The 23,452-nt window shown below is 24.8% G+C and overlaps 7 protein-coding genes across 7 annotated transcripts; 3 read left to right on the top strand and 4 right to left on the bottom strand.

The window, feature by feature from the left end:
• Positions 1-496: 496 nt before the first annotated feature.
• DICPUDRAFT_149786 (uncharacterized protein) lies at positions 497-1,509 on the top strand (the record flags this gene model as incomplete). The annotated part of the gene is made up of 2 exons (XM_003285815.1): positions 497-670; positions 817-1,509. The coding sequence occupies 2 exons, from the start codon at positions 497-499 to the stop codon at positions 1,507-1,509; spliced, it is 867 nt and encodes a 288-aa protein (XP_003285863.1).
• A 331-nt stretch (positions 1,510-1,840) lies between these two features.
• Positions 1,841-2,624, bottom strand: DICPUDRAFT_76798 (acireductone dioxygenase; the record flags this gene model as incomplete). Its single annotated transcript, XM_003285834.1, has 4 exons — positions 1,841-1,870; positions 1,976-2,056; positions 2,224-2,344; positions 2,407-2,624. The coding sequence occupies 4 exons, from the start codon at positions 2,622-2,624 to the stop codon at positions 1,841-1,843; spliced, it is 450 nt and encodes a 149-aa protein (XP_003285882.1).
• A 1,834-nt stretch (positions 2,625-4,458) lies between these two features.
• Positions 4,459-11,659, top strand: DICPUDRAFT_97202 (uncharacterized protein; the record flags this gene model as incomplete). Its single annotated transcript, XM_003285816.1, has 3 exons — positions 4,459-6,282; positions 6,365-7,127; positions 7,198-11,659. The coding sequence occupies 3 exons, from the start codon at positions 4,459-4,461 to the stop codon at positions 11,613-11,615; spliced, it is 7,005 nt and encodes a 2,334-aa protein (XP_003285864.1). The 3' UTR covers positions 11,616-11,659.
• An 83-nt stretch (positions 11,660-11,742) lies between these two features.
• DICPUDRAFT_76800 (uncharacterized protein) lies at positions 11,743-15,364 on the bottom strand (the record flags this gene model as incomplete). Its single annotated transcript, XM_003285835.1, has 3 exons — positions 11,743-12,159; positions 12,214-13,615; positions 13,647-15,364. 3 exons carry the CDS (start codon positions 15,362-15,364, stop codon positions 11,743-11,745), a joined length of 3,537 nt encoding a protein of 1,178 aa, XP_003285883.1.
• Positions 15,365-19,531: 4,167 nt separating this feature from the next.
• On the bottom strand, positions 19,532-19,795 carry DICPUDRAFT_30018 (uncharacterized protein; the record flags this gene model as incomplete). The annotated part of the gene is made up of 1 exon (XM_003285836.1): positions 19,532-19,795. A coding segment is annotated over one exon (264 nt), but the record flags the coding sequence as incomplete, so codon positions are not given.
• A 318-nt stretch (positions 19,796-20,113) lies between these two features.
• Positions 20,114-22,171, bottom strand: DICPUDRAFT_76802 (uncharacterized protein; the record flags this gene model as incomplete). Its single annotated transcript, XM_003285837.1, has 2 exons — positions 20,114-22,000; positions 22,082-22,171. 2 exons carry the CDS (start codon positions 22,169-22,171, stop codon positions 20,114-20,116), a joined length of 1,977 nt encoding a protein of 658 aa, XP_003285885.1.
• A 761-nt stretch (positions 22,172-22,932) lies between these two features.
• Positions 22,933-23,343, top strand: DICPUDRAFT_76803 (uncharacterized protein; the record flags this gene model as incomplete). The annotated part of the gene is made up of 1 exon (XM_003285817.1): positions 22,933-23,343. One exon carries the CDS (start codon positions 22,933-22,935, stop codon positions 23,341-23,343), a length of 411 nt encoding a protein of 136 aa, XP_003285865.1.
• Between the last annotated feature and the right edge of the window lie 109 nt (positions 23,344-23,452).

A 23,452-nucleotide genomic window follows, 5' to 3' on the forward strand; every position in this document is an offset into this window, starting at 1 on the left:
ATTTACCATTTTAAATTTGATCTTACAGGAATTTTTCGAACTTCAAATGGACAAAATTGCTAAAAATAAAACAATAAATGGGATTAAAAAAAAAAAAAATTAAATAAATAAAAAACGAAAAAAAAAAAAAAAAAAATTTTTTTAAAATTTTTTAATTTTTTTTTTTTTTTAATATTTTTTTTAAATATTTTAAAGTAAAATTTTTTAAATTATTTTGTATTAAGCTTGTTTTAGGTTGACTAATTAATTAGTTTAATAATAAAATAAATATAAATAATATATATAATTATATAGTGTGTATATATATATATAAATAAATAATTTTTCATTTTTTTTTAAAAAGCGCATACAAAATATTATAATAGGAAAAATTAATATATATTTATTTTTAAATAAAATAAAAATAATTTTTTCATATAAAAATAATTTTTTGTTCATCAATACATAAATAATATAAATAATCAATAATTAAATACATAAATAAATAGTATATAAAATGAATTTTACAGATCAAATGGAAATTCAAGAAAAGAGTAACCAAACTCCAAAGGTACATAAATTAGATACAACATGGACACTTTTCACAGATAAAAAACAATTTAGCTCAGTTCAAGCCACCTCCCACGATGACTATTTATCAACTTTAACAAATTTAGGTACATTTTCTTCTGTATGTGTTATAGGTTTTATTTAAAATAACAACAACAACAAAAAATATATTTTTTTAAAGAATGAATCTAGATTGATTCTTTTAAAAATATAAAAAATATAATATCGATTGAGATATTAATATAAAATTTTTTTTTTTCCTCATAGGTCGAAGATTTTTGGAGTTTTTATCATCAACTTCAAAGACCATCAAAAATGGCACCAGATACTACATATCATTTATTTAAATGTGGAATTAACCCAACATGGGAAGATCCAGAAAATATTAAAGGCGGTAAATGGGTTCTCACTTTCCAAAAAAATACAAGATTTATTTTTAATGTTGATTTAATATGGGAAGATATTGTTTTGGGTGTTGTTGGTGAAACCATTGATCCAGAAAGAGAAATCTGTGGTATTGTACTTAGTAAACGTGATCAAGCCGAAAGAATAGCAATTTGGACCAAAGATTGCACAAACCAAAAGGTTATTGATCAACTTAAAACAAATATTTACAATACTATTTCATCCGCTTGTCAAGGTGTTGACCTTACTAAATTAAATCTTAGATATCAACCACATAGCAATACACTTTCATCCTCCTCATCCACCCCAACCATCACCCCTTCAACTTCCTCAACCTCACTTTCTTCTTTAGCAAATTCAAATTCAAACACTCCATTTTATAAATCAAATCAAAATAATAGTAATAATAATTTAAATAGTTTAGTTGCAGGTTTAAATAATCCACAACAAAGTAATCAAAATGGTTTGGACACAAGTAAAGATAATAACACAACAGTTTCAAGTAATAATAATGCAAATTCCGCTTCAACCACACCAACTACTGAATCTTCTTAAAATCAATTACTGCTTTGATTATAATAATAATTTTTTTTTTTTTATAAAAAAAAAATTCAAGTTCCTCTGGTTCCACCGTTTAACAACAACATTCCCAATCCTATTTATAAAATATACACCATAATTATTATATTATATTAAAATAATAACTCTAATATAATCTTAATAAAACAAACTTAATAAAACTTTTTTTTTTTTTTTAAAAAAAAAAAATAAAAAAAAAGGAAAACTATTTTTTTAAATTAAAAAAACAAATATTATCTGTTTCTTTTTTTATTATTTGTTACTAAAAAAAAAAATAAAGTAAATTCTATTTTAATTGTTTATTAGCTTAGTTTTGATGTCTGTTAATTGGAACCCACTAGATATATTATTATAATCGATTTAGTATGAATGTTTATTTTGGGATTATATCGAATAGTGTTGTAAATATATATTATATTAATAGTTTAATACTAATACTTACTTTTGGGGCATCAGTGAATAATCTCATTGCATGGATTTTTCTAGTTTCATCTAATGTGAAACGATGATACATGTTTGCTGGCTAATTATTGGGTATTATTGTGTTAATATTTTTTATTGTAATTATTGTATTTTTATATCCATATTAATATTATTGTAAAATACAAATAAAATTAGTAAATTGTTATTTTTAAAAAAAGTATTACAATATTAAAAAATGGGGGTTGGTAAGATATTCTTTATACATACAACAATAATTAAATCACCCTTTTCAACTCTAATTCTAATCCATTTATCATTTTTGTCTCTAACATCAAAAAATCCACAACCGTCTAAAATAAATCTAATTTCTTCGTCGTCATGTAAATGTCTAAAAAAAAAAATTAGATTAAAAAATATATAAAAAAAGGAAGATAATTGGCCAATACATACTCTTCAAAAAATATTTTTAATTTATCTTCTAAGCCTGGAGTTTCTTTATTTAATTTAACTTCATCTCTATTCTTGTATCCTCTTTCTTTGCACAATTGCTCTAAAGGTTCTTTATAGTTATCGTTTTCCATATCCATTGGGAAATATAAAACATTGTGTTCTTTTAAATAGTCAAGTGATACAACATCTTCTTGGTTATCGTAAAAATAACTTTTCATTTTATTTATTAAATTGGGCTATGAAATAAATTAATTAATAAAAAAAAAGAAAGAAAAAAAATAAAAAAAAGATAAAAAAAATGAAAAAAATAAAAATTTTAATTTTTATTTTAATTTTTTTTTTTAAAATAATAATTATTGTTTATGTGAATGGCGGCATATAAATATTATATTTTTTTATTAAATTAATTTTGCAATATTTTATCTATAAAATCTATTTTTGTTATAAAATGACAATTTTTGGTTATTTTTTTAGTGATAGCATACAATTAATTTAAAAGTAATATGATTTTTAAAATAATGATTTTAAGGAATGCTGGAAAATGTTAATTATAATGGTAAAAATTAAAAATTATAATTATAATTATTATTATTATTATTTGGGTTTAAAAATACACATTGTGATATCACCTTAACACTTTATTAAAATAGCACACTATTATAAAATAGACAAAATAGTTTTTTTCACACACCATACTTTTTCGAATAAATATTTTTAAATTTAAATTTAATTTAGTTGTTATTATAAATATTTTTTTATTTATTTCTATTTATTTATTATTTAATTCCCAAATTTGTGTGTTGTATATATACTTGTAGAAAATATATTTATTTTCGCTCCCACTAACACCACACAATTTCAAAAATATAATTACCCCCCTTTTTTTTTTTATTTCTTTTTTTTTTATTTTTTTTTTTATTATTTTATTTTAAACAAAAATAGAAATTTTAAAAAATATTATAATGTGTGTGTGTGACTTTATATACACAATAATAGAATATTTTAGTAGTAATAAATTATAAACGTGTGTTTTATATTATATTATATTTTTATTTTTTATGTTAATATTTTTGTTTTTAAATTATATACAATATTTTCTTAAATAATAGTAAATAAATAAACTGTACACATATTAAATAAAATCGATAATCAAAACCTTTTTTTTTTTAAAAATATTTTTTTTAGTTGAAAATCTCTAAAAGGGAATCTAGAAGAATTTAAATTAATTTTATACAATTCAGTTATTACCATATTAATCTATTAGGTGTATGTTTTGTTATTATCTTTAATTGAACACAAAATACATTTTGTTTGGTTTTTCTTTCCCTCACTATCACACAACACAATTTAAATTAAATTTAAATTAATTTATTATAATAGTAGAAATCAAAAGAATAGTACAATAATAGTGCAAATATATACTACATAGGAGTTAAAAATAAAATATTTTATCATTTTTTTTTTTTTTTTTTTTAAATCTTTTTTTATATTTAATATATCTCTTTTTTTTATTTTTTTTTTATAATTTTTATTTGTTTTTTATTTTCCCCATTAGTAGTGATTTGTTTATAATTAATTATTATATAATAATACCATAATTCTATTTTTATATTTTTTATTAACAATATTTATTTTTATTTTAGGTGCATAAATATATAATAGCATAATATAGATAATAATAAAATAGAAAACATAAATACATTTTTAATAATTTTATATAAAATATTCACTTTATACCCCAAAAATCTATAATATACAACTATTATTTAATTATTTATATTTTTTTTTTTTTTTTTTTTAAAAGATATTTTTGAAAAGAAAAAAAGAAGATCAATATGGAATTATAGTTAATAAATTAAAAGTCATTCAGTTTTAATAACCAATAATAATAATAAAATATATAACAACTACCACAAAAAATATATATTATTTTTTCCTATTATTATAAGTTAATTTATTTTTAAAATTTTTTTCACATTTTTAAAAAATTATCATACACTTTGATATTAAATATACTATTAATAAAATAGTAGTTTCATATATAATATAATAATGGAGGATAATAGTAATAGTAATAGTAATAGTAGTAATAATAATAGTAATAATAATAATAACAGTAGTAATAATAGCTCAAATAAAAATGAAAGCCCAAATAAGAATGGATCATTTGTTAAAGGTTTAGTTGATAGTTTAAATAAATCCACCCAGATCATAAAAAATAAAATAGGTCACCATCATAGTCACAGCAGTTCAAATAGCGGCGATGAATCTGGTTCAGGGAATAGTAAAAATTTATATAGAAAAACAAATAGTACTAATAATACAGAAAACAATGGTAACAGCAGTAACATTAACAATAGCAATAGTATTGATGATGTTAACAATAACACAAATTCAAACTCTACACCAGTTTCTACAAATACAACACCTACAAATAATAACAGTCCTATAAATTTAAGAAGAAGTAGGGTAAATAGTGAAGGCGGGACAGCAAATAATAGTCCAAGTAAAAACAGCAATAATAATACTTGTGGATCGACAGCATCAATTAATAAAAATGCATCAAGTTCTATAAAATCAATTGCAAATAGTTTTAATTCAAATGTTAATAAATCTTCAGAGAATTTAAATTCGAGTAGTGAAAATGTTTCACCACAGTCAGCAAATCCCACTTCGGTCACACCTAATATAGTTTCTTCACCAACAAACACCAGTCAATATAAATCAGAAAATTCATTACAATCTCAAACTACAAATTTTTTAAATAGGTCAAACGATAAAATATTGTTAAATAAATTTCCATCGAACCCCAACCTAAATAAAGAGTTAACAGAGTTACAACAACATAAACAAAAGCAGCAACAAATTCTACAGGACTATGAAAAATCATTAAAAGAGAAAATTCAGAATTGGGCAACTTTAAAATCAAATTATAAAAATAAAATTAATGACATTGAATTAAATCAAATTGAAACTTCTTTTGGAAGAGGGGAGGGATCAGATCATACATTCAATGACAAAACTGTATCAATAAAACATTTTACTATAACATTACAAAAAACTTTACTACCATATGGAATCAACTCTCCAGTTCCATCATCTACATCAAGCTCACCCAAACCCACCGAGGATATAATAACAACATTTTCAGAAAGCTCCGAAGTTTCAATAGAGAGTGGAATCTCTTCATCGACTAATAATGGAAGCGATTCATGTGTTTCAGCAAGTCATTTAAATTCGAATCAAAGTATGAAGTCATCTTCATGTTCATCTCCTGGTAACACATTCAATAAATGCATGGAATTTTTAATTATATATATAGAAGATCATAGTACAAATGGTACATTTATAAACGGTACCCAGTTAAAGAGGGGCGAAAAAGTTCAATTAGAAGAAAAATCAGTTATTTCCTTATCTACACCAGATTCAAATTCATTATCCTTTACATTTGAAAGCAAAATCAACCAATTATCAGACGAAGAAAAATCGAAATTATTAAAAGTAATTCAAATTAAACCGACAGATTTAGATACACCCGAATCATCTCAACAAAATACCCCCAAATCAGGTAGTGGAATTGTAATAGCTGGAAAGAGAATTGTTAGATCAGGTTCATTTAAAAATCCGTCCCAAAACAAACCAGAACAGTTTACCAGTTTATTAAAGATGGACCCAGGATTAAAGAATTTACAATTATTAAATCAATGTATAAAATCAAATGATGATCAATGGAGAGAACAATTAATAGCCACTGATACAATTTCTTTGGTTGTAGATATAATATCTCATAATAATAAGAAATCTAAATTTAATGAATTGGATTTGCAAATAGATATCGAAGCAATTGGTATATTGTCATTGTTATCGAAATTACCTGTAAGTTTGGGAATTTAAGTTAATTATAACTGTACTTACTAAACACAATATTAACAATTGTTTTTTAATTAATTCTTAATAGAGTGGAATCAAACAAATATCAAAATCCCATGAAAATAGTTTTACAGATTTATCATTGGTATTAATTAATTCTTTACATCAATCGAAAATAAAAACATTATTGTTACAGTTATTTATAGCATTAAGCCTAAATGAAGTTTCAAATAGAATGATTTTATCATCAATAGAAAAAATTCAAAATATTAAGAGAGATAGATTAAAATTCAAATGGTTCTTTGAAAGTATGGTGTTTGAATCGGATTCAGATTATAAATTGTATAGTATAACTTTAATAAATAGTTTAATTGTGGGTTGCAAGAATGTTCAGTCAAAATCAAAAATAAAATCAGAATTAGAAAGTTTAGGTTTACAAAAAATTCAAGACTTGTTAATGTTTGAAAATTCTAGAGAAATGGGAATTCAAATAAATAAGTTTAATAGCTTTTTCAATAACAGTGAAAGTAGTAGCGGCTCTAATCAAAAGAATTTCAATTGTAAAACTTTAAATTTGAAAGATCCAATCTCTCTATGTTTATTATTACAAAACGAATTAAAAGAATCACAGCTATCCAAGTTACCAACATCACCATCAGCGAAAGAAAAAGATTCGCCGCAAGAAATAGAGCAAGCTAATTCATCTACATTTACATCAATTTTAAATGATTTATATACAATTACAAACAATACCAGTAGTAAAGAAACTAAAAATATTGATCCAGCTTTAGCTCTAAATTTATTATCCGATTTTGCAAAAACAATTTCAAATGCCTTAACAAATGAAGACGGTAACTATTTATTGATTACATATTTCTAATTTAAAATAATAATACTAATTTTAATTGTTTTTAAAAATAGAATATAAAAAATCTTTGCCACTATTAGAGGAGAAATTTAAAAAATTACCAGGTTGTTCAATGGTCCCAAAGTCAGAGACGGGAGGTATTTCAAATAATACAGAAATAAAACCTTCAGCTCCACCACCTCCACCAGCGGCAGTTAAAGATGAAGATAAAACAAATAATACTCCGACAGCTGACCCACCACCAGCTACAGATTTAAATGAAAAAAAAGAAGAATCAACCTCATCTGCTCCACCACCACCAGCTCCAGCTCCGCCACCAGCTCCACCACCACCTCCAGTCAAAGGTGGCGCATCAAGTGGAGGACCTCCTCCACCTCCTCCACCCCCAGTCAAAGGGGGTCCACCACCACCCCCACCACCACCGGGTGGTAAAGCTGTATCAAAAGTTAAAGAAGAGGTTCCAAGTGTACCAATGAAACAGCTTTTTTGGAGCAAAATAACAGCAAATAAAACCTCTAAAACAGTTTGGGAGGATAAAGTAGAAAAAATTGAATTAGATAAACCACAGCTTGAAACTCTATTTTGTCAAAAAAAAGTTACAGCCAAATCAAATGAAAAAGCTAGTGAAGAAAAAATCAAAGTTAGTTTAATTGACCAAAGAAGATCACAGAACATTGGAATTTTATTATCAAAATTCAAGTTAACACCAATTTGGGTAATTGATTGTTTAACTTCGATGGATGAAAAGAAACTTACAAAAGATTTGGTTAATGTTTTAATTAAATGTGTTCCAAATCCCGAGGAAGAAGAACTTTTAAAAAAGTTTGAGGGGGATAAAAACACTCTTTCCCCAATTGATCAGTTCCTCATGGAAACTTTAAAAGTACCAAAAATTAGAGAAAGATTGGATTGTATAGTTTATAAAACACAATTTGACACATTAATTCAAGAAGTGATTGTTGGTGCCAAGCTCGTAGAAAGTGTTAGTAATTCAATAATGAAATCTACTCCATTCAAAGGTTTGCTTCACATAATCCTCAGGGTCGGTAATTATATGAATGCTGGTTCAAGTAGAGGTGGTGCCAATGGTTTTAAAATGAAATTTATTTTAACTATCTCAAATACCAAGTCATTAGATAATAAATCTACACTCTTAAACTATATTGTCCAATTTGTATCTGAAAAGTACCCAGATTTTTTAGTTACAAACTCAACAATACCACAATTAGAAGCGGCGTCTAGAATTGTATGGAGTGAACTATTGGGTCAATTCGAGCAATTAAAAGTCGGTATGTCAACAGTACAAAAAGAATTAGATCTCCAAATTAAACAAATAGGTAGTGATAATTTTACCAATAAGTTCAAGAAATTTACTGCATCAAAAACTCCTCATCTAGATAGTTTACAAATTTTTATTAAACAGGTCGAAGAGACATTCCAATCGGCAATGAAATATTTTTGTGAAGATAGTATGCAACCAGAAGAATTTTTCCAAACCATTTTCAATTTTATTAATCAAGTGGTAAAATCTCATAAGGAAAATGAAGATATTAGAATTGCTAAATTACCTAAATCAAAGAAATACTCTGATTCAAAGAATAAAGATAAAGGTAAAAGTAACTCAAATAATAAACAAAGTATTGTTTCAGTTGTTCCATCAAACGATGAGGCCTCGTCATCAACAATTGATAAGAACCTTAAAAAGAATGACAGTGCACATAATGACTCACCAAAATTAAAATTCCTATCAAAATTAAGAAAGAAAAAAGCTGGAAAAGAATCAAATGATGATCAATCTGACCCAACTTCATTACCTGCCTCTCCATCCGCATTCTCACCAATTATGAAGCAAAATAATAGTAGTAGTAATAACAAATCTTTCCTATCATCTATTTCACCTATCTTTAGATCACCTAAATTTAAAGTTTCATCGATATCACCAAAATTAAGAGCTAAACTTAATTCAATTTCAAAATCATTTGGTAAAGATAGATCATCTCCTTCAATGTCACCATTCACATCAGAAAATATAAGTGAAAAAGCTTCAATTTATGATAAGAGTGTCCAAGCTTCTAATGCATCATCAAGTAATAAAAATGAATTAAAGAAAGAATTAAATGAAATTAAATCAAACTCAATAGAAAAATATAAAACAATTTTTAATAACAATAACAATAACAATAATAACAATACTAATGAAAAACATGGTCATACTAAATCGCTTTCTACTGGTGGTTCAAAGAAAAGAGTTCCATTATTACCAAATACTCAAGATATAGGACCCAAAACTCATTCTAGATCAACCTCATATTCGCCAAATAGTAAAATTAATTCTCAATTAATGTCAAATCCATTTATTATGTTAGAGCAAAAACAAAAAGAAGAAAAAGAAAATAAACCAATTGATAATGGAAAGCCAACTATTCCAAAAATGTGGTCACTTAAACCAAATGCAGCTAATAAAAACATTGATAATACTACCAACACTAATACTACCAACACTAATAATAACAACATTAATAATAACAACATTAATAATAGTATCAATAACAAAAATATTAGTAACCATAATAATGAAGCAGTTGCTAAATTAAATTCAAACGAAAATGTTAAAGATTTTAGAGATATTAAATTAAAAACAACAGGAGTTATTGAAGAAGAAAGAAAACAATATTCACAAAGACAATTTAAAACTTATGGTACTGCTTCAGGTAGAAAAACAAATTTATCAACTAATAAATTTAGAAATAGTTTACGTCCATTCCATGCTAGACAATTAAATGATAGTGGTAGTAGCATTAGTAGTATAGGAACAAGTGTTGGAAGTATTAGTAGTTTTGGTAGTAGTTTAAACAATTCGCCAAATACCTTTGGTGATTCTTTTGAAATGTTCCAAAGAGAAAGTAATATTAAAATTGGATCTATTAAACAAAAACTACTATTAAAACAAACCCAACTAAAACCAACTAGAACTGATTCTTCAAGAATTAAAAGAGGAAACAATGTTGCCCATAAAGTTAAACAGGTTGAAAACACAAGTCCAGTTTCAAACTCACCACCTAAATCAAATCTTAGTGCAGTTCGTCGTCGTAATAACTCAATAAACAGAAAGTCCTCCAATTCCTCTATTAAATCAAATACTTACAGTACTATTACAAGCACTATAAGTACATTATCTGAAAGATCAATTAATGATGATGCTCCAAACCCAATTTCACATAATAACAAGGTCTTATTAAATACAAACCCAATAGAACCATTATTTAAACTACACAAAGTAAACATAAATGATAGTGCAAATATTAATTCAAATAGCAGTACAAATAACTTGGATAATAATAATAAAACTAATCAATCTAAAGATAATTCTCCAAGTACAAAGAACATATTAATATCACCGGTATCTGCTACTTCAAACTCTTCAAACTCTTCAAATTCTGTTAGAGCAACCATTTCTCCAAAAACTATTGAAAATGGTTCAGTCGCTTCCTCCTCATCAACAAGTACCCCAGCTTCTCAACAATCAGACTATTCATCTATCGATAAAACATCTTCATCATCCTCACCCCAATCAATGGCCTTCTTAAGACCAACATTAAAGAGTGTTTCTAAACAAAACAATGGTTCAAACATTCCATCATCTGCCTCTACCTTCAGTGGTTCTAATAATTCATCACCAACCAGTGATAATTTAAATAGTAATAACAATACAACTTTTAATAGAAAGACACCAGAAATTGTTACTCCACCTACCACTGCACCAAAATTAAAGAAGGAAATCAAATTTACAAACACAGTATCAAATAATGTTTATACCTCTCCTCCTAAAGAGAATACATTTGCTAATATTTTCAAATCAAAGAACCATAAGAAATCACATTCATATGCTGTAAATGAAAAACCAAATAGACCAGAAGATTATTATGAGGATACTAATATGAACGTTGAGGATTATCCATCATCAGCTAATACATCTTCATCTGTAATGCCATCAGATTTATTACCACCACAACACCCTGGTAGGTCAAGTGAAAAGTTTAAAAAACCTAAAAAAGCAATTAACAAGATAAAAGATTTCTCAAAGAAACTATTTTCGCATAAAAAATCCAAATCAGTGGACTCAATACCAGGAAATATTAGTAACAATGAAACAACGACCCCAGGCCACAAACATTCACAATCATTAGATGAGTCCCCAACTATACCAGTTCATAATCCATCACCGCCATTAAAAATTAATAGTAATGATTCATCACCATCATCCTCAAAGCTATCTTCAAGCTCGTCACCTGGTGGATCATCAGTTTCATCTAAATTATCACCTGGTGGATCCTCAACAACCTCATCTCAAAAGACCCCAGATTATTTTGACTCTAAAAAGATCTTAACCCCCGAACAACTAGGAATTTCAAAATTTGATGTCCCAATGGTTATATCAATCCCATCAAACATACCAATATCAAAATGTTAATATGTATTATATTAAGTTAAAAATAAATCAATTTAGATTCCAATAAAAAATATTTAAATAGACTATTTTATTTATATATAAAAAAACTTTTATTATTTATATTTCTTTATTAATTTTATTTATATTACTAATTATTGTTTAACCAATTAAAATATTTATAATCCAGAGGATAGTAAAATTTACATAATTTTTCGATATCTCCTTTTAAATAGACCATAAAACTATATTTTAAATAATAGTATTCGATAATATGAACATTCTTGTTTGCCAATGTATTGTCAATGTTATCAATGGTTAGGATGATATCTTCTTCTGGAAAATGTTCCTCTATTAACAGACACAAAGAGATGAACCCATTTTCGAAAGCGGCTTCAAACCATTGTTTGTCATAATTGCCAAATTTATCTTTATGGTTTTTAAACATAAACTCTACAATATCATATTGGTTAGTTCTAAACAAAAATGTTTTATCTGTTTTTATTGGTTTGACTTTATAATTTTCCATAATTATTTTGATTAAATCTAACCTGCTTTCATTAAATGACTAAAGATAATATTAGTAATTAATAGTTTAATTTTCTTTTTTTTTTGTACTTACAGTTTCTAATAGTTTATTTTCTAAAGATTTAATATCTAAATCTAAAATCTTTTTCAATGATTTTGTATCGATGGTTTGAATTAAAAATTGCTTTGTTCTTTCCTTTAAAGTTTTTGAATTTATTTCGATTACTTCTTGAGAATGTTTCAATAATTTCACTATAAGATGAAATTGTAAATAGGTACTTAGAAACTCTATGTCTTGATTTAAACTGAATTTCATTTCTTCCTCCTTTTCATCGGTAAAGCTTTTATCGTCATCTATTAACTCTTCTACTTTTTTTTCGTTGCTAAAATCTGGATTTAGCATTACTAAATTTCTTAATAAATAGTAAACATCTTGAAAACTATTTTTTTTAATAAAATTGAAGCTGATTTCGCTATCGACAAAATACTTTGGAATAACGTCACCATTATAGTTGTTTGCATGGGTAAACCATTCGCATTCTAAATTTTGAGCTCTTATAAAAAGATAATAACGACCTAGATTCTGTGCTTTGATGTCCAGGTAAAAGAATATATGGTAGAAGCCAATTACTAATGGAATTGAGTGGAAATGATAAAGTTGATGGATCTCTTCTAACTGATTCAAATCTTCCAAATCGCATTGAACCAATATATTATAAAGATGCTGAAATAATGGATGAAAGTAAACTAAACCTGATGGTTCTATTTTCTTTAAAAGTATTTCTATAATTGCAAAAATTGAATGGAAATGAGATTCATCTTTTCTATAGTCAACTGAATACTTTTCTAATAATAAATTTCTATATAAGACATCCATGATATTACTTAGAGGGATCTTTTGAAATACTTTTAAAAGATTTAGTTTGTCCAATATAACACTCGCACTTAAAAGATACATCTTATCCTGTTCATGTTCTAACTGTGAATTCGAGAAGCAGCATGTAATAAATAAATTAAATGAACCCCTTGGATTTGAATTATAGTCTAAGTTTGAAGTAATTTCCAATAGCTCGTGTTCTTCTGGATATGATTGTAATAGTTGATAAACTAAATGATAAAACCCAAACTTTTTAGAAAAACTTTTAAATTTGCTTTCTTTAAGGTATTCAAAAAATTCTATTACTTTTGGTAATGGCTGTGTAAATATTCCTTTAAAGTAATTAATTATAACATTTTCTTCGTCGATTAATTTCATGGTGTTGATATCACATTCTAATACTGTTTTTACTATTAAATTATAATATATTAAATCCTTTGGTAAAAATGGGAATTTAATTGAACAATATTTTGCTGCTTCTAATGATTTAATGATGGAAAAGAATCCATTTCCGCCAATTAACTTCTTATCGAATGAAATACTTGAATAACCATCTTTTTTTAAATTATAAAATTCTTTATTTCTGATAAAAAAAATATTAGTTATGTGAACTGTGCACCTACAATTAAAATAAATAATTAAATAATTACCTGAAAATAAAATCGATGTCATCTTTGGTTGTTATGGACAACTTTGTATTTATATTTGGTTCTCTGTAATAATCATTTTTTGATACTTGATGATTTGCAAAAAAGTTGTATTCATTTTTTAATTTATTTGAACCAAATGGTTTTAATATTGTTTCAACAAACCATTCATATTTTTTAAAATCCTTAAATATTAAATTTTCAATTAAAAAATTTTGGATTGGGTACTCTTTAATAGATATTACTTTTTCTAAAAGAGAAATGGGAAAATTTTGAATTAAAAATTTTGAAACCACGAGCCAACCATCATATTTGATTAAGTCTTGTGAAAAAAATTTTTTGATAAAACTGTAAATTTCAATTGGGTCTTTGCTTTTACAACTACTTAACATGGGAAACGAAGGAACATAAAACTCTATTCCTAAATGAATTAAGTAATTGAGACCTTTAAGACTGAGGGCTTGAAATGTATGTTGATATAAAAGTCTACTTGGTATATCTATAATTTTATCTAGGTCATTGAAATCGTATTGCTTTAGGTATTCTAAATATAAAAAATCATTTTTTACAATCTTCATAATCTTGTGTTTTAAACACTTTTCAATTTCTCTTTGTTCTTTTTCATCGATACCACTTTGAGACATTTCTAATATTGATTCGTTGATTTCTCTATCAATGGGTGGATCTCTTAAATTGATGCTTTCTATTTTACTTGATAACATATCGAGATAAAAGCAAAGGTCGTTGATGGTTAGCTTTTTAAAGTTGTTTATAATGTGTTGAACAAGAAAAAATGTATCAGTTAAATCTACATAACCCATTGCTACAATCTTTCTTTTTAAAACGCTCTTAGTGCGTACTTTATACAATGACGGTAAGTCTATCTTCTTTACATCTACAGAATGGACGTGGAGTTCATCATGGTCTATTATAAATTGAATTAGTTCATTTCCTTTGGCCATTATTTTGTAGTTTTTAAAAGAATTATATAGTGCAGTTTCTTTTATTTCATGATAAATTGGTTGGTTTCTCTCTTTTAGAGTATTAATTAAGAGTTGAAATATTTCGAAGGATGAACCCGATATAGCATAATCTAATGTAGATGGATAGATTGGTAATTTAAAATGATCTAAAAACAATTTCAATGATTTTAAATTATTATTTTTAGCTGAAACATAAACCATATCGACCATTGATACTTGCAACATTCTCTTCTCGTAGAGCAACTTTATTAAACCCACATCTTCGCAGTACTGAATAAATAATGATATTGACGATTTATCAAAATGGATATATTGGTCACTGATTAATTTATCTTTAAGCAAACCCCACAGTTCGTTCTCTACAATGAACGCTAAATTTTTAATCTCTCTAAACTTGTATTTACTTTTATATGAATTTATTTTATTTTCTTCTTCTATAACTTTTTCTGTTGATTCTAAATGATTTACTATTTTATCAAATAAAAATGAATTTCTAAAAACCCTCCAAAACAATAATTCGAATGAAGATATTGAATTATTATCATTATTTATATTACTAATTTTATTTTTTTTTTTATTTTTGTTTTTATTTTTATTATTATTTTTATTTTTATTTTTATTTTTATTATTATTATTTATTTTTTCAATATCTAAATAATTCTCTTCTTTATTTTTTAATAATTTTAAACCATTTATTTTATTTACTATTTCGTATAAATTATTTATTTTTGTATCCATTTTATCTTTTTTTATTTTATTTATAAAAATTTAAAAAAAATAAAATAATTATTTTTAGAAATTTAGAAAAGAAGTTAATTTTAGAATTAAATTTAATTGGGCATTTAATATTTAATATTTAATATTTACTTTTTAATATTTACTTTTTTTTTTTTAAAATTTTTTCTCTATTTATATTTATTTCTTTTTATATATTATTCTATTTTTATAAAAATTGGAAAATTAAAAATAAATGAATGGATATAAAATATAAACCATTTATATTTTTTTTAAATATTTAATATATTTATTATTATTTTTATTTATATTTATAAAATTATTTTTTTTTAAATTGTAAAAGACCACTCAAAGGTTCATGTAGTAAATAAATTTTTTTCATATGAACTTTACTTTTTTAAAAATTAAGAAAAAAAAATAACCTTTAAATTTTCAATAAATTTCAAGTTTTCAAGATATATTAAAAAAATTAAAAAAAATAAAAAAATAAAAACTATAATTCCTTTTTAAATATAAAAAATATATTTTTTTTTTTATATAATTTTATTTTTATTTTTTATTTTTATTTTTTATTTTTATATTTATTTTTATTTTATTTTATTTATATTTATTGAAAAATAAAAATAATTGTTTAAAAAAATATTATAAAAAAATTAAAAAAATTATAAAAAAAAAAAAACTTTATTTTCTTTTTTTAGAATTTGATATTGAATCTAAACTTGAATTGGAGGTTGCAGATCTTCTCTTTTTTGGTGTTGTTTTACTTTGTGTTTTTTTTGTTTTATTTGCTCTTTTTTTTGTTGGTGTGGTTCTTTTTGATACTCTTGATTCTTCATCATTTTCATTATCCTCTTCAAACTCTCCCTCATCTATTTCTTCATTATCACTTTGATTTATTTCTTCATCTACCTCCTCATTTGAAACATTTTGAATTTGGTCTTCGTTATCAATTTCCTCTTCGCTATTATTATTATTATTATTATTAATTGTTTTTTTTTTATTTTTTATAATTTGTGAAATCGCATTCGATAATCTTTTACTCTTTAATTTTTGTGGTAAAGGTAAACCATTTCTTTCAACTGATACAAAGGAATCCATGCCATAATTTTTTTTTTGATTTGAAATATTTGTTGAATCTAAAACAGCTTGGGCATAGTTTGTATCCCAATTAAATTTCTCTTTTGCAAGATGTAAGAGTGAGTCATAATCTGGACTATTCCACGAAAATGGTTCATTTGAACGATTTACATCGGGTATTAAATAAGCATTTCTAACCTGTTCTGATGGGAATGAATCATCCAATTCAATCTTTTTTTTTAATGGTTTAAATTTTTCGGCCACTCTTTTTGATACTTTTTCATCTCCATCTTTGCTGTTGATAAATTGTTTAAACTCGTTTAAATCTTTAAATTCTGATATAATTTCTACTGCATTCACTACACCAACACCCTTGATACCATTTGTATAGTCACTACCCAATAATAATGCTAAATCCAACAACTTATCTCTTGACAAACCCATTTTAGACTCCACATCCGATAGTTTAAATTTCTCTGCTCGGTGTTTATGGTTGAATATATACTTGTAAACTACTAAATTACGATCACCAAATAATAAAATATCACTATCCTCTGTAACTACCCCATCACATAATCCTAAATTTTGTAATGTTGCACATTGTGATTCTGCTTCGCTTGGTGAAGTAATAAATGGTACACCAAACATTGTTAATAATTGATGACATTCATTTAAGATTTCATTGGTAATACTAGATATTTGATTGGTTTGATTTACAATGCTTCTGTTAATTTCGACTGACTCTAATTGAAGATCCCTTTCTATTTTTTCTGATTCGACTGATGTAAAAAATGGTAATTTACTAGGTGTATTGGTTCTTTTTGTTTCCTCATTACTGATATTTAATTCTGACTCTATGGACTCTTCCTCAAATATATCATCGTCATTAAACAAGGATTTATTCTTTAGTTCTTGTCTTTCTTCTTCATCTTGTTCTTTTAATAAACTTGAAATTAACTCTTCATTTTCTTCACCAAAATAATCGACATCTATGTCTTTTGGACCTTCTTCTTCGTCAATATGTCTTTTAATTTTTTGTTGACTTGGTTCTTCATCGTCTTCAATTATAAAGCCACCTCTAAAATCTTTATATTCATCATTTTCTAAAAATTCATTTCTTATTTCTGATTTACTATTATTATTATTATTATTATTATTATTATTATTATTATTATTATTATTATTAGAATTATTATTATTATTATTATTATTATTATTATTATTATTATTATTATTATTAGAATTATTATTATTAGAATTAGAATTTTTATTTGCTGGTTTTCTTTCATCTGAATCTAAAATCTCCATATCTCTCTCTTCTTCTTTTCCGGAATCTAAATCTATTGGTTCCTCATCATCTTCGATAAAAAATCCACCCCTAACATCTTTATATTCGTCATTATCTAAAAAGCTTTCTGATTCTTTTGAATCTTGCTGTTGAATATCTTTTTCTTTATGCTCTTCCTCTTCCTCTACATTAAAACCATTGCTATCGTTATTATATTCCTGATCTAATATACTGTCAAAGTCTATTGGCTCGTCATCTTCAACCATTAAATTATTTTTATTACTATTTAGACCATTTGAAGTTTTTTCAGTTGATTTTAGATCATTATTTTTTGTATCATCAATGCTAATGTTTCCACAATTATTATTTGAATTAAAACTACCATTATTATTACCATTATTATTACTATTACTATTACTATTACTATTACTATTACTATTACTATTACTATTACTATTACTATTACTAATTTTATTTTTTGGAGTTATGGAAATTTTATTTAATAATTGATCTTTTGATTTTGGTGTTACAAATACATCTGTATAATCCAAGTCCTCGTCTTCATTATCAAACGAAAAATCAATATCATTATCATCAAAGTCATTCTGGTAATTATATTTTGGTTTTTGAGGAGTTGATTTAATGGGTGATGGTGAGGGTGATGAAAATGAAGATGAAGGTGTTAATTTGGTTCTATTTATCATTGAATTAAATTTCATTTGATTTTCATCCATTTGCGGTATAATTTGATATGTTGAGTCTAAAATAACATGGCTATTATTGAAATGTGTTTTTAAATTTAAAGGAGACTGTTTTTTAGATGATGAAAATGTTGGTTTTTTAAAATTATCATTGGTTTTATTGGTTGGGCTTGGTGAATTTAATTGAAAACCAGATTGAATTTTAGCAGATAAACTTGAAACTGGTGATTTTGTTGGTGTTGATGTTATTTGACCATTATTTGGTTGATTCTTGATTGGAGTTTTATGAAATACTATAGTTGTGTTTAAATCATTAGATCTAATTGAGGAACCTGTTTCGTCTTGAATTTTCTTTGTCAACGACTCCATTTTTCTACCAATACGACCTCTGTCTAATATGCTACCCAGTTGTTTTTTCGAAAAATCTATTGGTGTTTTTGGTGGTTGTAAAAATGTTAATTTGTCTTCAAGTTTCTTTTCCTGTTTGAAAATACTTAAAATTTCTAATTGAAGCTCCTCTGGTAATTGCTTAAACTCTTCTGAATCGACCGTATTCTTAGTAATACCATTTAACTGAATAAAACTATTAATTGATTCCGATGTAACATTTTGAATACTATCATCCTGAACTATTATATCACCTTGGTTATTATTATTATTATTATTATTATTATTATTATTATTATTATTATTATTATTATTATTATTATTATTATTATTATCAATTTCCTCATCATCTAAAAATATGCTATCATCTTTACTGTTATTATTATCGTTATTAATATTGCTATTGCTATTATCACTATTTTCTTTTTCTTTTTCTTTTTGTTTTTTTAATTGTTTTTGTTTTCTTCTTTCTTTTTCAGAATCGGACAAAGCATCTTCATCAACAATAATTTCTAGGTCACTATCAAGGTCAAATTCTAAAAATTCATATTCATCTTCACCATTTTCATCCTCTTCTATTAAATTTTCAATGGAGTCATCTAATTTCTTTAATTTCCCTTGTTTAATTTGATCTCTTATGGTTTTAATTAACAATAGTTTACGTTGATTCTTTTCTATATTTAACTCTGCTTGTTCTCTGCGCTTTCTTCTGCCCTCTATAGTTTTCTTTTTTAAATATGGTATACCGCCATCAAATACAAATATAGGTTTAACTCTTAGTGATAGTAACTTGCAAATTCTTTTAAAAAAACCCAATAAATGTGCATTTGGTATTGGGTCACCTTTTTCATTTTTTAATGCTCTAACAAAAGTATGAATCCAGATGCTTGCATCAATTGCCAATATTTTTCCTTCTAATGCATTTATATCGATTTCTGTTCCTGATTGTTGAATTAATTCCCACAATTTAGGCACACCCATTTTTAATTTTTAAAAGAATATTATTATTTTATTGGGGGGTTTTTATTATTACAATTAATATTTAAAATGGCATTATAAAAAATAATTTTTTAATTAACATTAAAATTTTTAAAATAAAAAAAAATTAAAAAAAATTAAAAAAAAATAAAAATTTTTAGTGGAAATTGGCCCATGAATTATTTTATTTTCCATATATGTAATAAAAAAAATTTTGGGGGTTAATTATATATTGATTAAAAATAAAAAAAATAAAAAACTAAAAATAGTGAAGAATTGAAAACGAAAATTAATTTAATTTATATATATATTTAAAATAATTTATTCAGATTTTGGTTGTGTTTGTTGTTGTTGCTGTTGTTGTTGTAAAATTTGTTGTTTTAAAGCTCTAATTTGTTCTAAACGTTGTTTTGAATTTTGTTCTTTTTCTTTTAAACTTAATTGTTCCATACGAGCAGCTTCTGGAGTTGTTGAATGATGGAATTGAGTACGTGTATAGGCATCACCTTTATTATTACTATTATTACTGTGTTCTCTTTCTAAATTTATAATCTTCTTTTTCTTTTTCTTTGCATCTTTAGTAAGAGCTCTAACATTATCTTGATAGTTGAGAGCAGCTTCATTGTCTTTATTATAATCATATGTAACTTTTTTGCCGGTGGCAGTCATGGTATTGTCACCATCGAAACTACCTGTAACAAAATTGGCAGTTGATGACGATGAGGTTGTGGAGGTAGTTGTTGTGGTGGTCATAGTTTCAGTGGCGTTACTATCTTCATCCTGATTAATATTTTTACCGCCTTTAATAGTTTTTCTTTGGAATTTTACAGCATCGAAACCTGGTGGTGGATGACAATATAATAATTTACCATTAACAAAATCTTTTAATACAATACGAGCTGCTCTTGATTGATCTGGTGCACCATGTACAGTTCTAAAACCTCTCATATAACCATATGCAGAAAGGAATTCAGCGGCAGTTGGGGCTCTATCTTGTGGCTCGTGTTCTTTTGGTTTTGGAATACCAATGGAATAAAATTCTTCTAAATGGGTTCTTGGTAAACGTTCACAAATTAAATCTACTGGTGAAATGAAATCACGGAGTTGATCAATTGGTAAAAGACCATTACAGACAAGATCGGCCTTTGATGTAGAAAGAGTTGGGAATACTAAACCTGGACAATCTAAAAGTACGATTTCTTCATCGAGAATAATAGTTTGAACATATTTGGTTTTACCTGGAGTTGGAGCTACTGCGACTTTCTTTTCACCATATAAAACATTGATTGTACTTGATTTACCAACATTTGGATAACCAGCTAAACCAACGACAACACGATTATTGTAACGATTATCTTGGAGTGGTTTTGGTTGAAGTTTGAGGAACTCTTCTAAAATTTCTTCACGATCGAAAATTTTAATCTTTCTATCTTCTTCAGATTCGTTTTGTTGTTCTAAAAGCTCTTTTCTTTTTCTTTCTTCCATCTCTACAATCTCTGGGTCGATTGAGCCTTCTTCAATAAGACGATTTAATTGTTTTTGCTTTTCAATACGAACTTGTTCTTTATGAGCAGAGAAAAATCTAAAATTAACTCCTTCACTTTCAAAATATTTAGCCCATTTCTTTCTTTGTAACTTGGTTAAGAGATCGGCTTTATTTACTAATAAAAGATTGACTTTATTTGGATTGATTTCTTTAACATATTTCTCTAAATCTGGACATCTAAATAATAATGGATTTCTGCAATCTACAATTTGTACTAAAAGATCTGAACGTTCTGCAACACGCCATAATTGTTTCCATACTTCGGCATTCTTTTCAAATGGTGTGACTAATAAACCTTGTTCTTCTTCTAATTTTGCAATACCCTTTCTCCAATGATAAAATACCTCTTTTTCTAATTCTAAAAGTTCTTCTGTGGTTGTATTTTCATTCCATGATGGTCTACGAGGAATTGTTAAACTATTCCAAAATAATCTATGTTTTTCCATAAGTTTTTGATGGTCTAATGTTTTTTGTTCCTTTTCTTCTTTTGATAAAACTGTTGATGATGTTTTAGTAATAACAACGACATTTTGTTTTTCACTTTCAAATACTTTTTGTTCAAGACTGGTAATTTCTAAAAAATTCTCTAAATTATTACCTATATCTGTATTTGAATATAACTTTCTTCTTTCTTCTTTTGGATCAATATCTGTTGTAAACATCTAAAAAAATATTTAAATAAAAAAATTATTAAAATTTTATTTTTTTTCTTCTTTATAAATGTGTGTGTATTTAATACTTACACCAATGGTTTGTTCATTGAAAGTTCTACCTAATCTCTTATTTCTAGATTTAATTAAGGTATCTCCTAAATTTGATTTCTTTTTAGTCATTTTTTATAATAAATTTTTATTTAAATATATAAATATAAATAAAAAAAAAAATAAAAGTAAAAATATAACAATTTTTTTAAAAATAATAATTTATTCTTTCGTTTTTTTAAATCCAAAAAAAAAAAAAAAAAAATTTTAAAAAAAAAAATTAAAAAAATTAAAAAAAAAAAAAATTTTATTTTTTAATAAATAAAATTTTAATTCTTTTTTTGTTATTCTTTATTCTTTTAAATTCTTTATTTATTTATTTCTTTTTTTTTTCTCTTTTTGATTTTATTTATTTAATATCATTAAATTTAAATTTGATTACTTTTTTTATTATCATTTAGATTTTTAATTTTTAAAAAATGAACAAAATCGGTTAATCAATACAAATAAAAATAATTATGTTATTATTATTTGTTTATATACATATATATATATAATTTTTGTTTAATATGTTTTCAAAGAAATATTGGAAATAATTATTTTAAATAAAAAAATTAAAAAAAATGAAATTAATTTTTTTTTTTATTTTTTTTTATTTTTTTTTTCTTTTGTGATTTTTAAAAAATCATATATTATATCAACAACACACGTATTAATTTGTTTTTCTTAATTATTTTTAAATAATTAAGTTGGTGTAATCATTAATTTATACCTTTTCATTTTTATATTTAAAATATTTTAAATTTACATTTTTCTTTTCATTATTTTATAAACTAAAAATAATATTTTACAAATTAATTAAAAAATTATAAAAATTATAAAAATATAATAAAATGGCATTACCCATATCAACCTCCATAACTAATCCATCACCAACAGTTATAATAATCGCATCAGTTTTAGTATTATTTGGAATAGTTGCTTTTATACCAGAGAGTGAAGATATATATAGCGTATATAGTCTAGATGATGATGATAATAACATTAACAATAAAAATAAAAATAAAAGGAGAAATAATAATATAAATCATAATAACAATAACAACAACAATAATAATAATATAAATAATAATAATAATAATAATAATCTAAACTATAGTTCAAATAATATAAATGATATAAATGATAACAATAGCAATACAAATGCTTATAATAATAAAATTACTTTTTTTAATAGATCAAAAAAATATTTTCTTTTTTTTCAACAAATAAAGATATTGTTAATAATGACAATATCGAATTAAATAAAAATATTGAAGATGCTTTCGATTCATATGAAGATTTTTCATCATCCTCAATTTCATCATCAACATCATCAATCTCTACACACAACAAGATGAATACTGAAAGACA

The sequence above is a fragment of the Dictyostelium purpureum genome (genome assembly GCF_000190715.1).
Source record: "Dictyostelium purpureum unplaced genomic scaffold DICPUscaffold_55, whole genome shotgun sequence".
Classification (NCBI taxonomy): Eukaryota; Evosea; class Eumycetozoa; order Dictyosteliales; family Dictyosteliaceae; genus Dictyostelium; species Dictyostelium purpureum.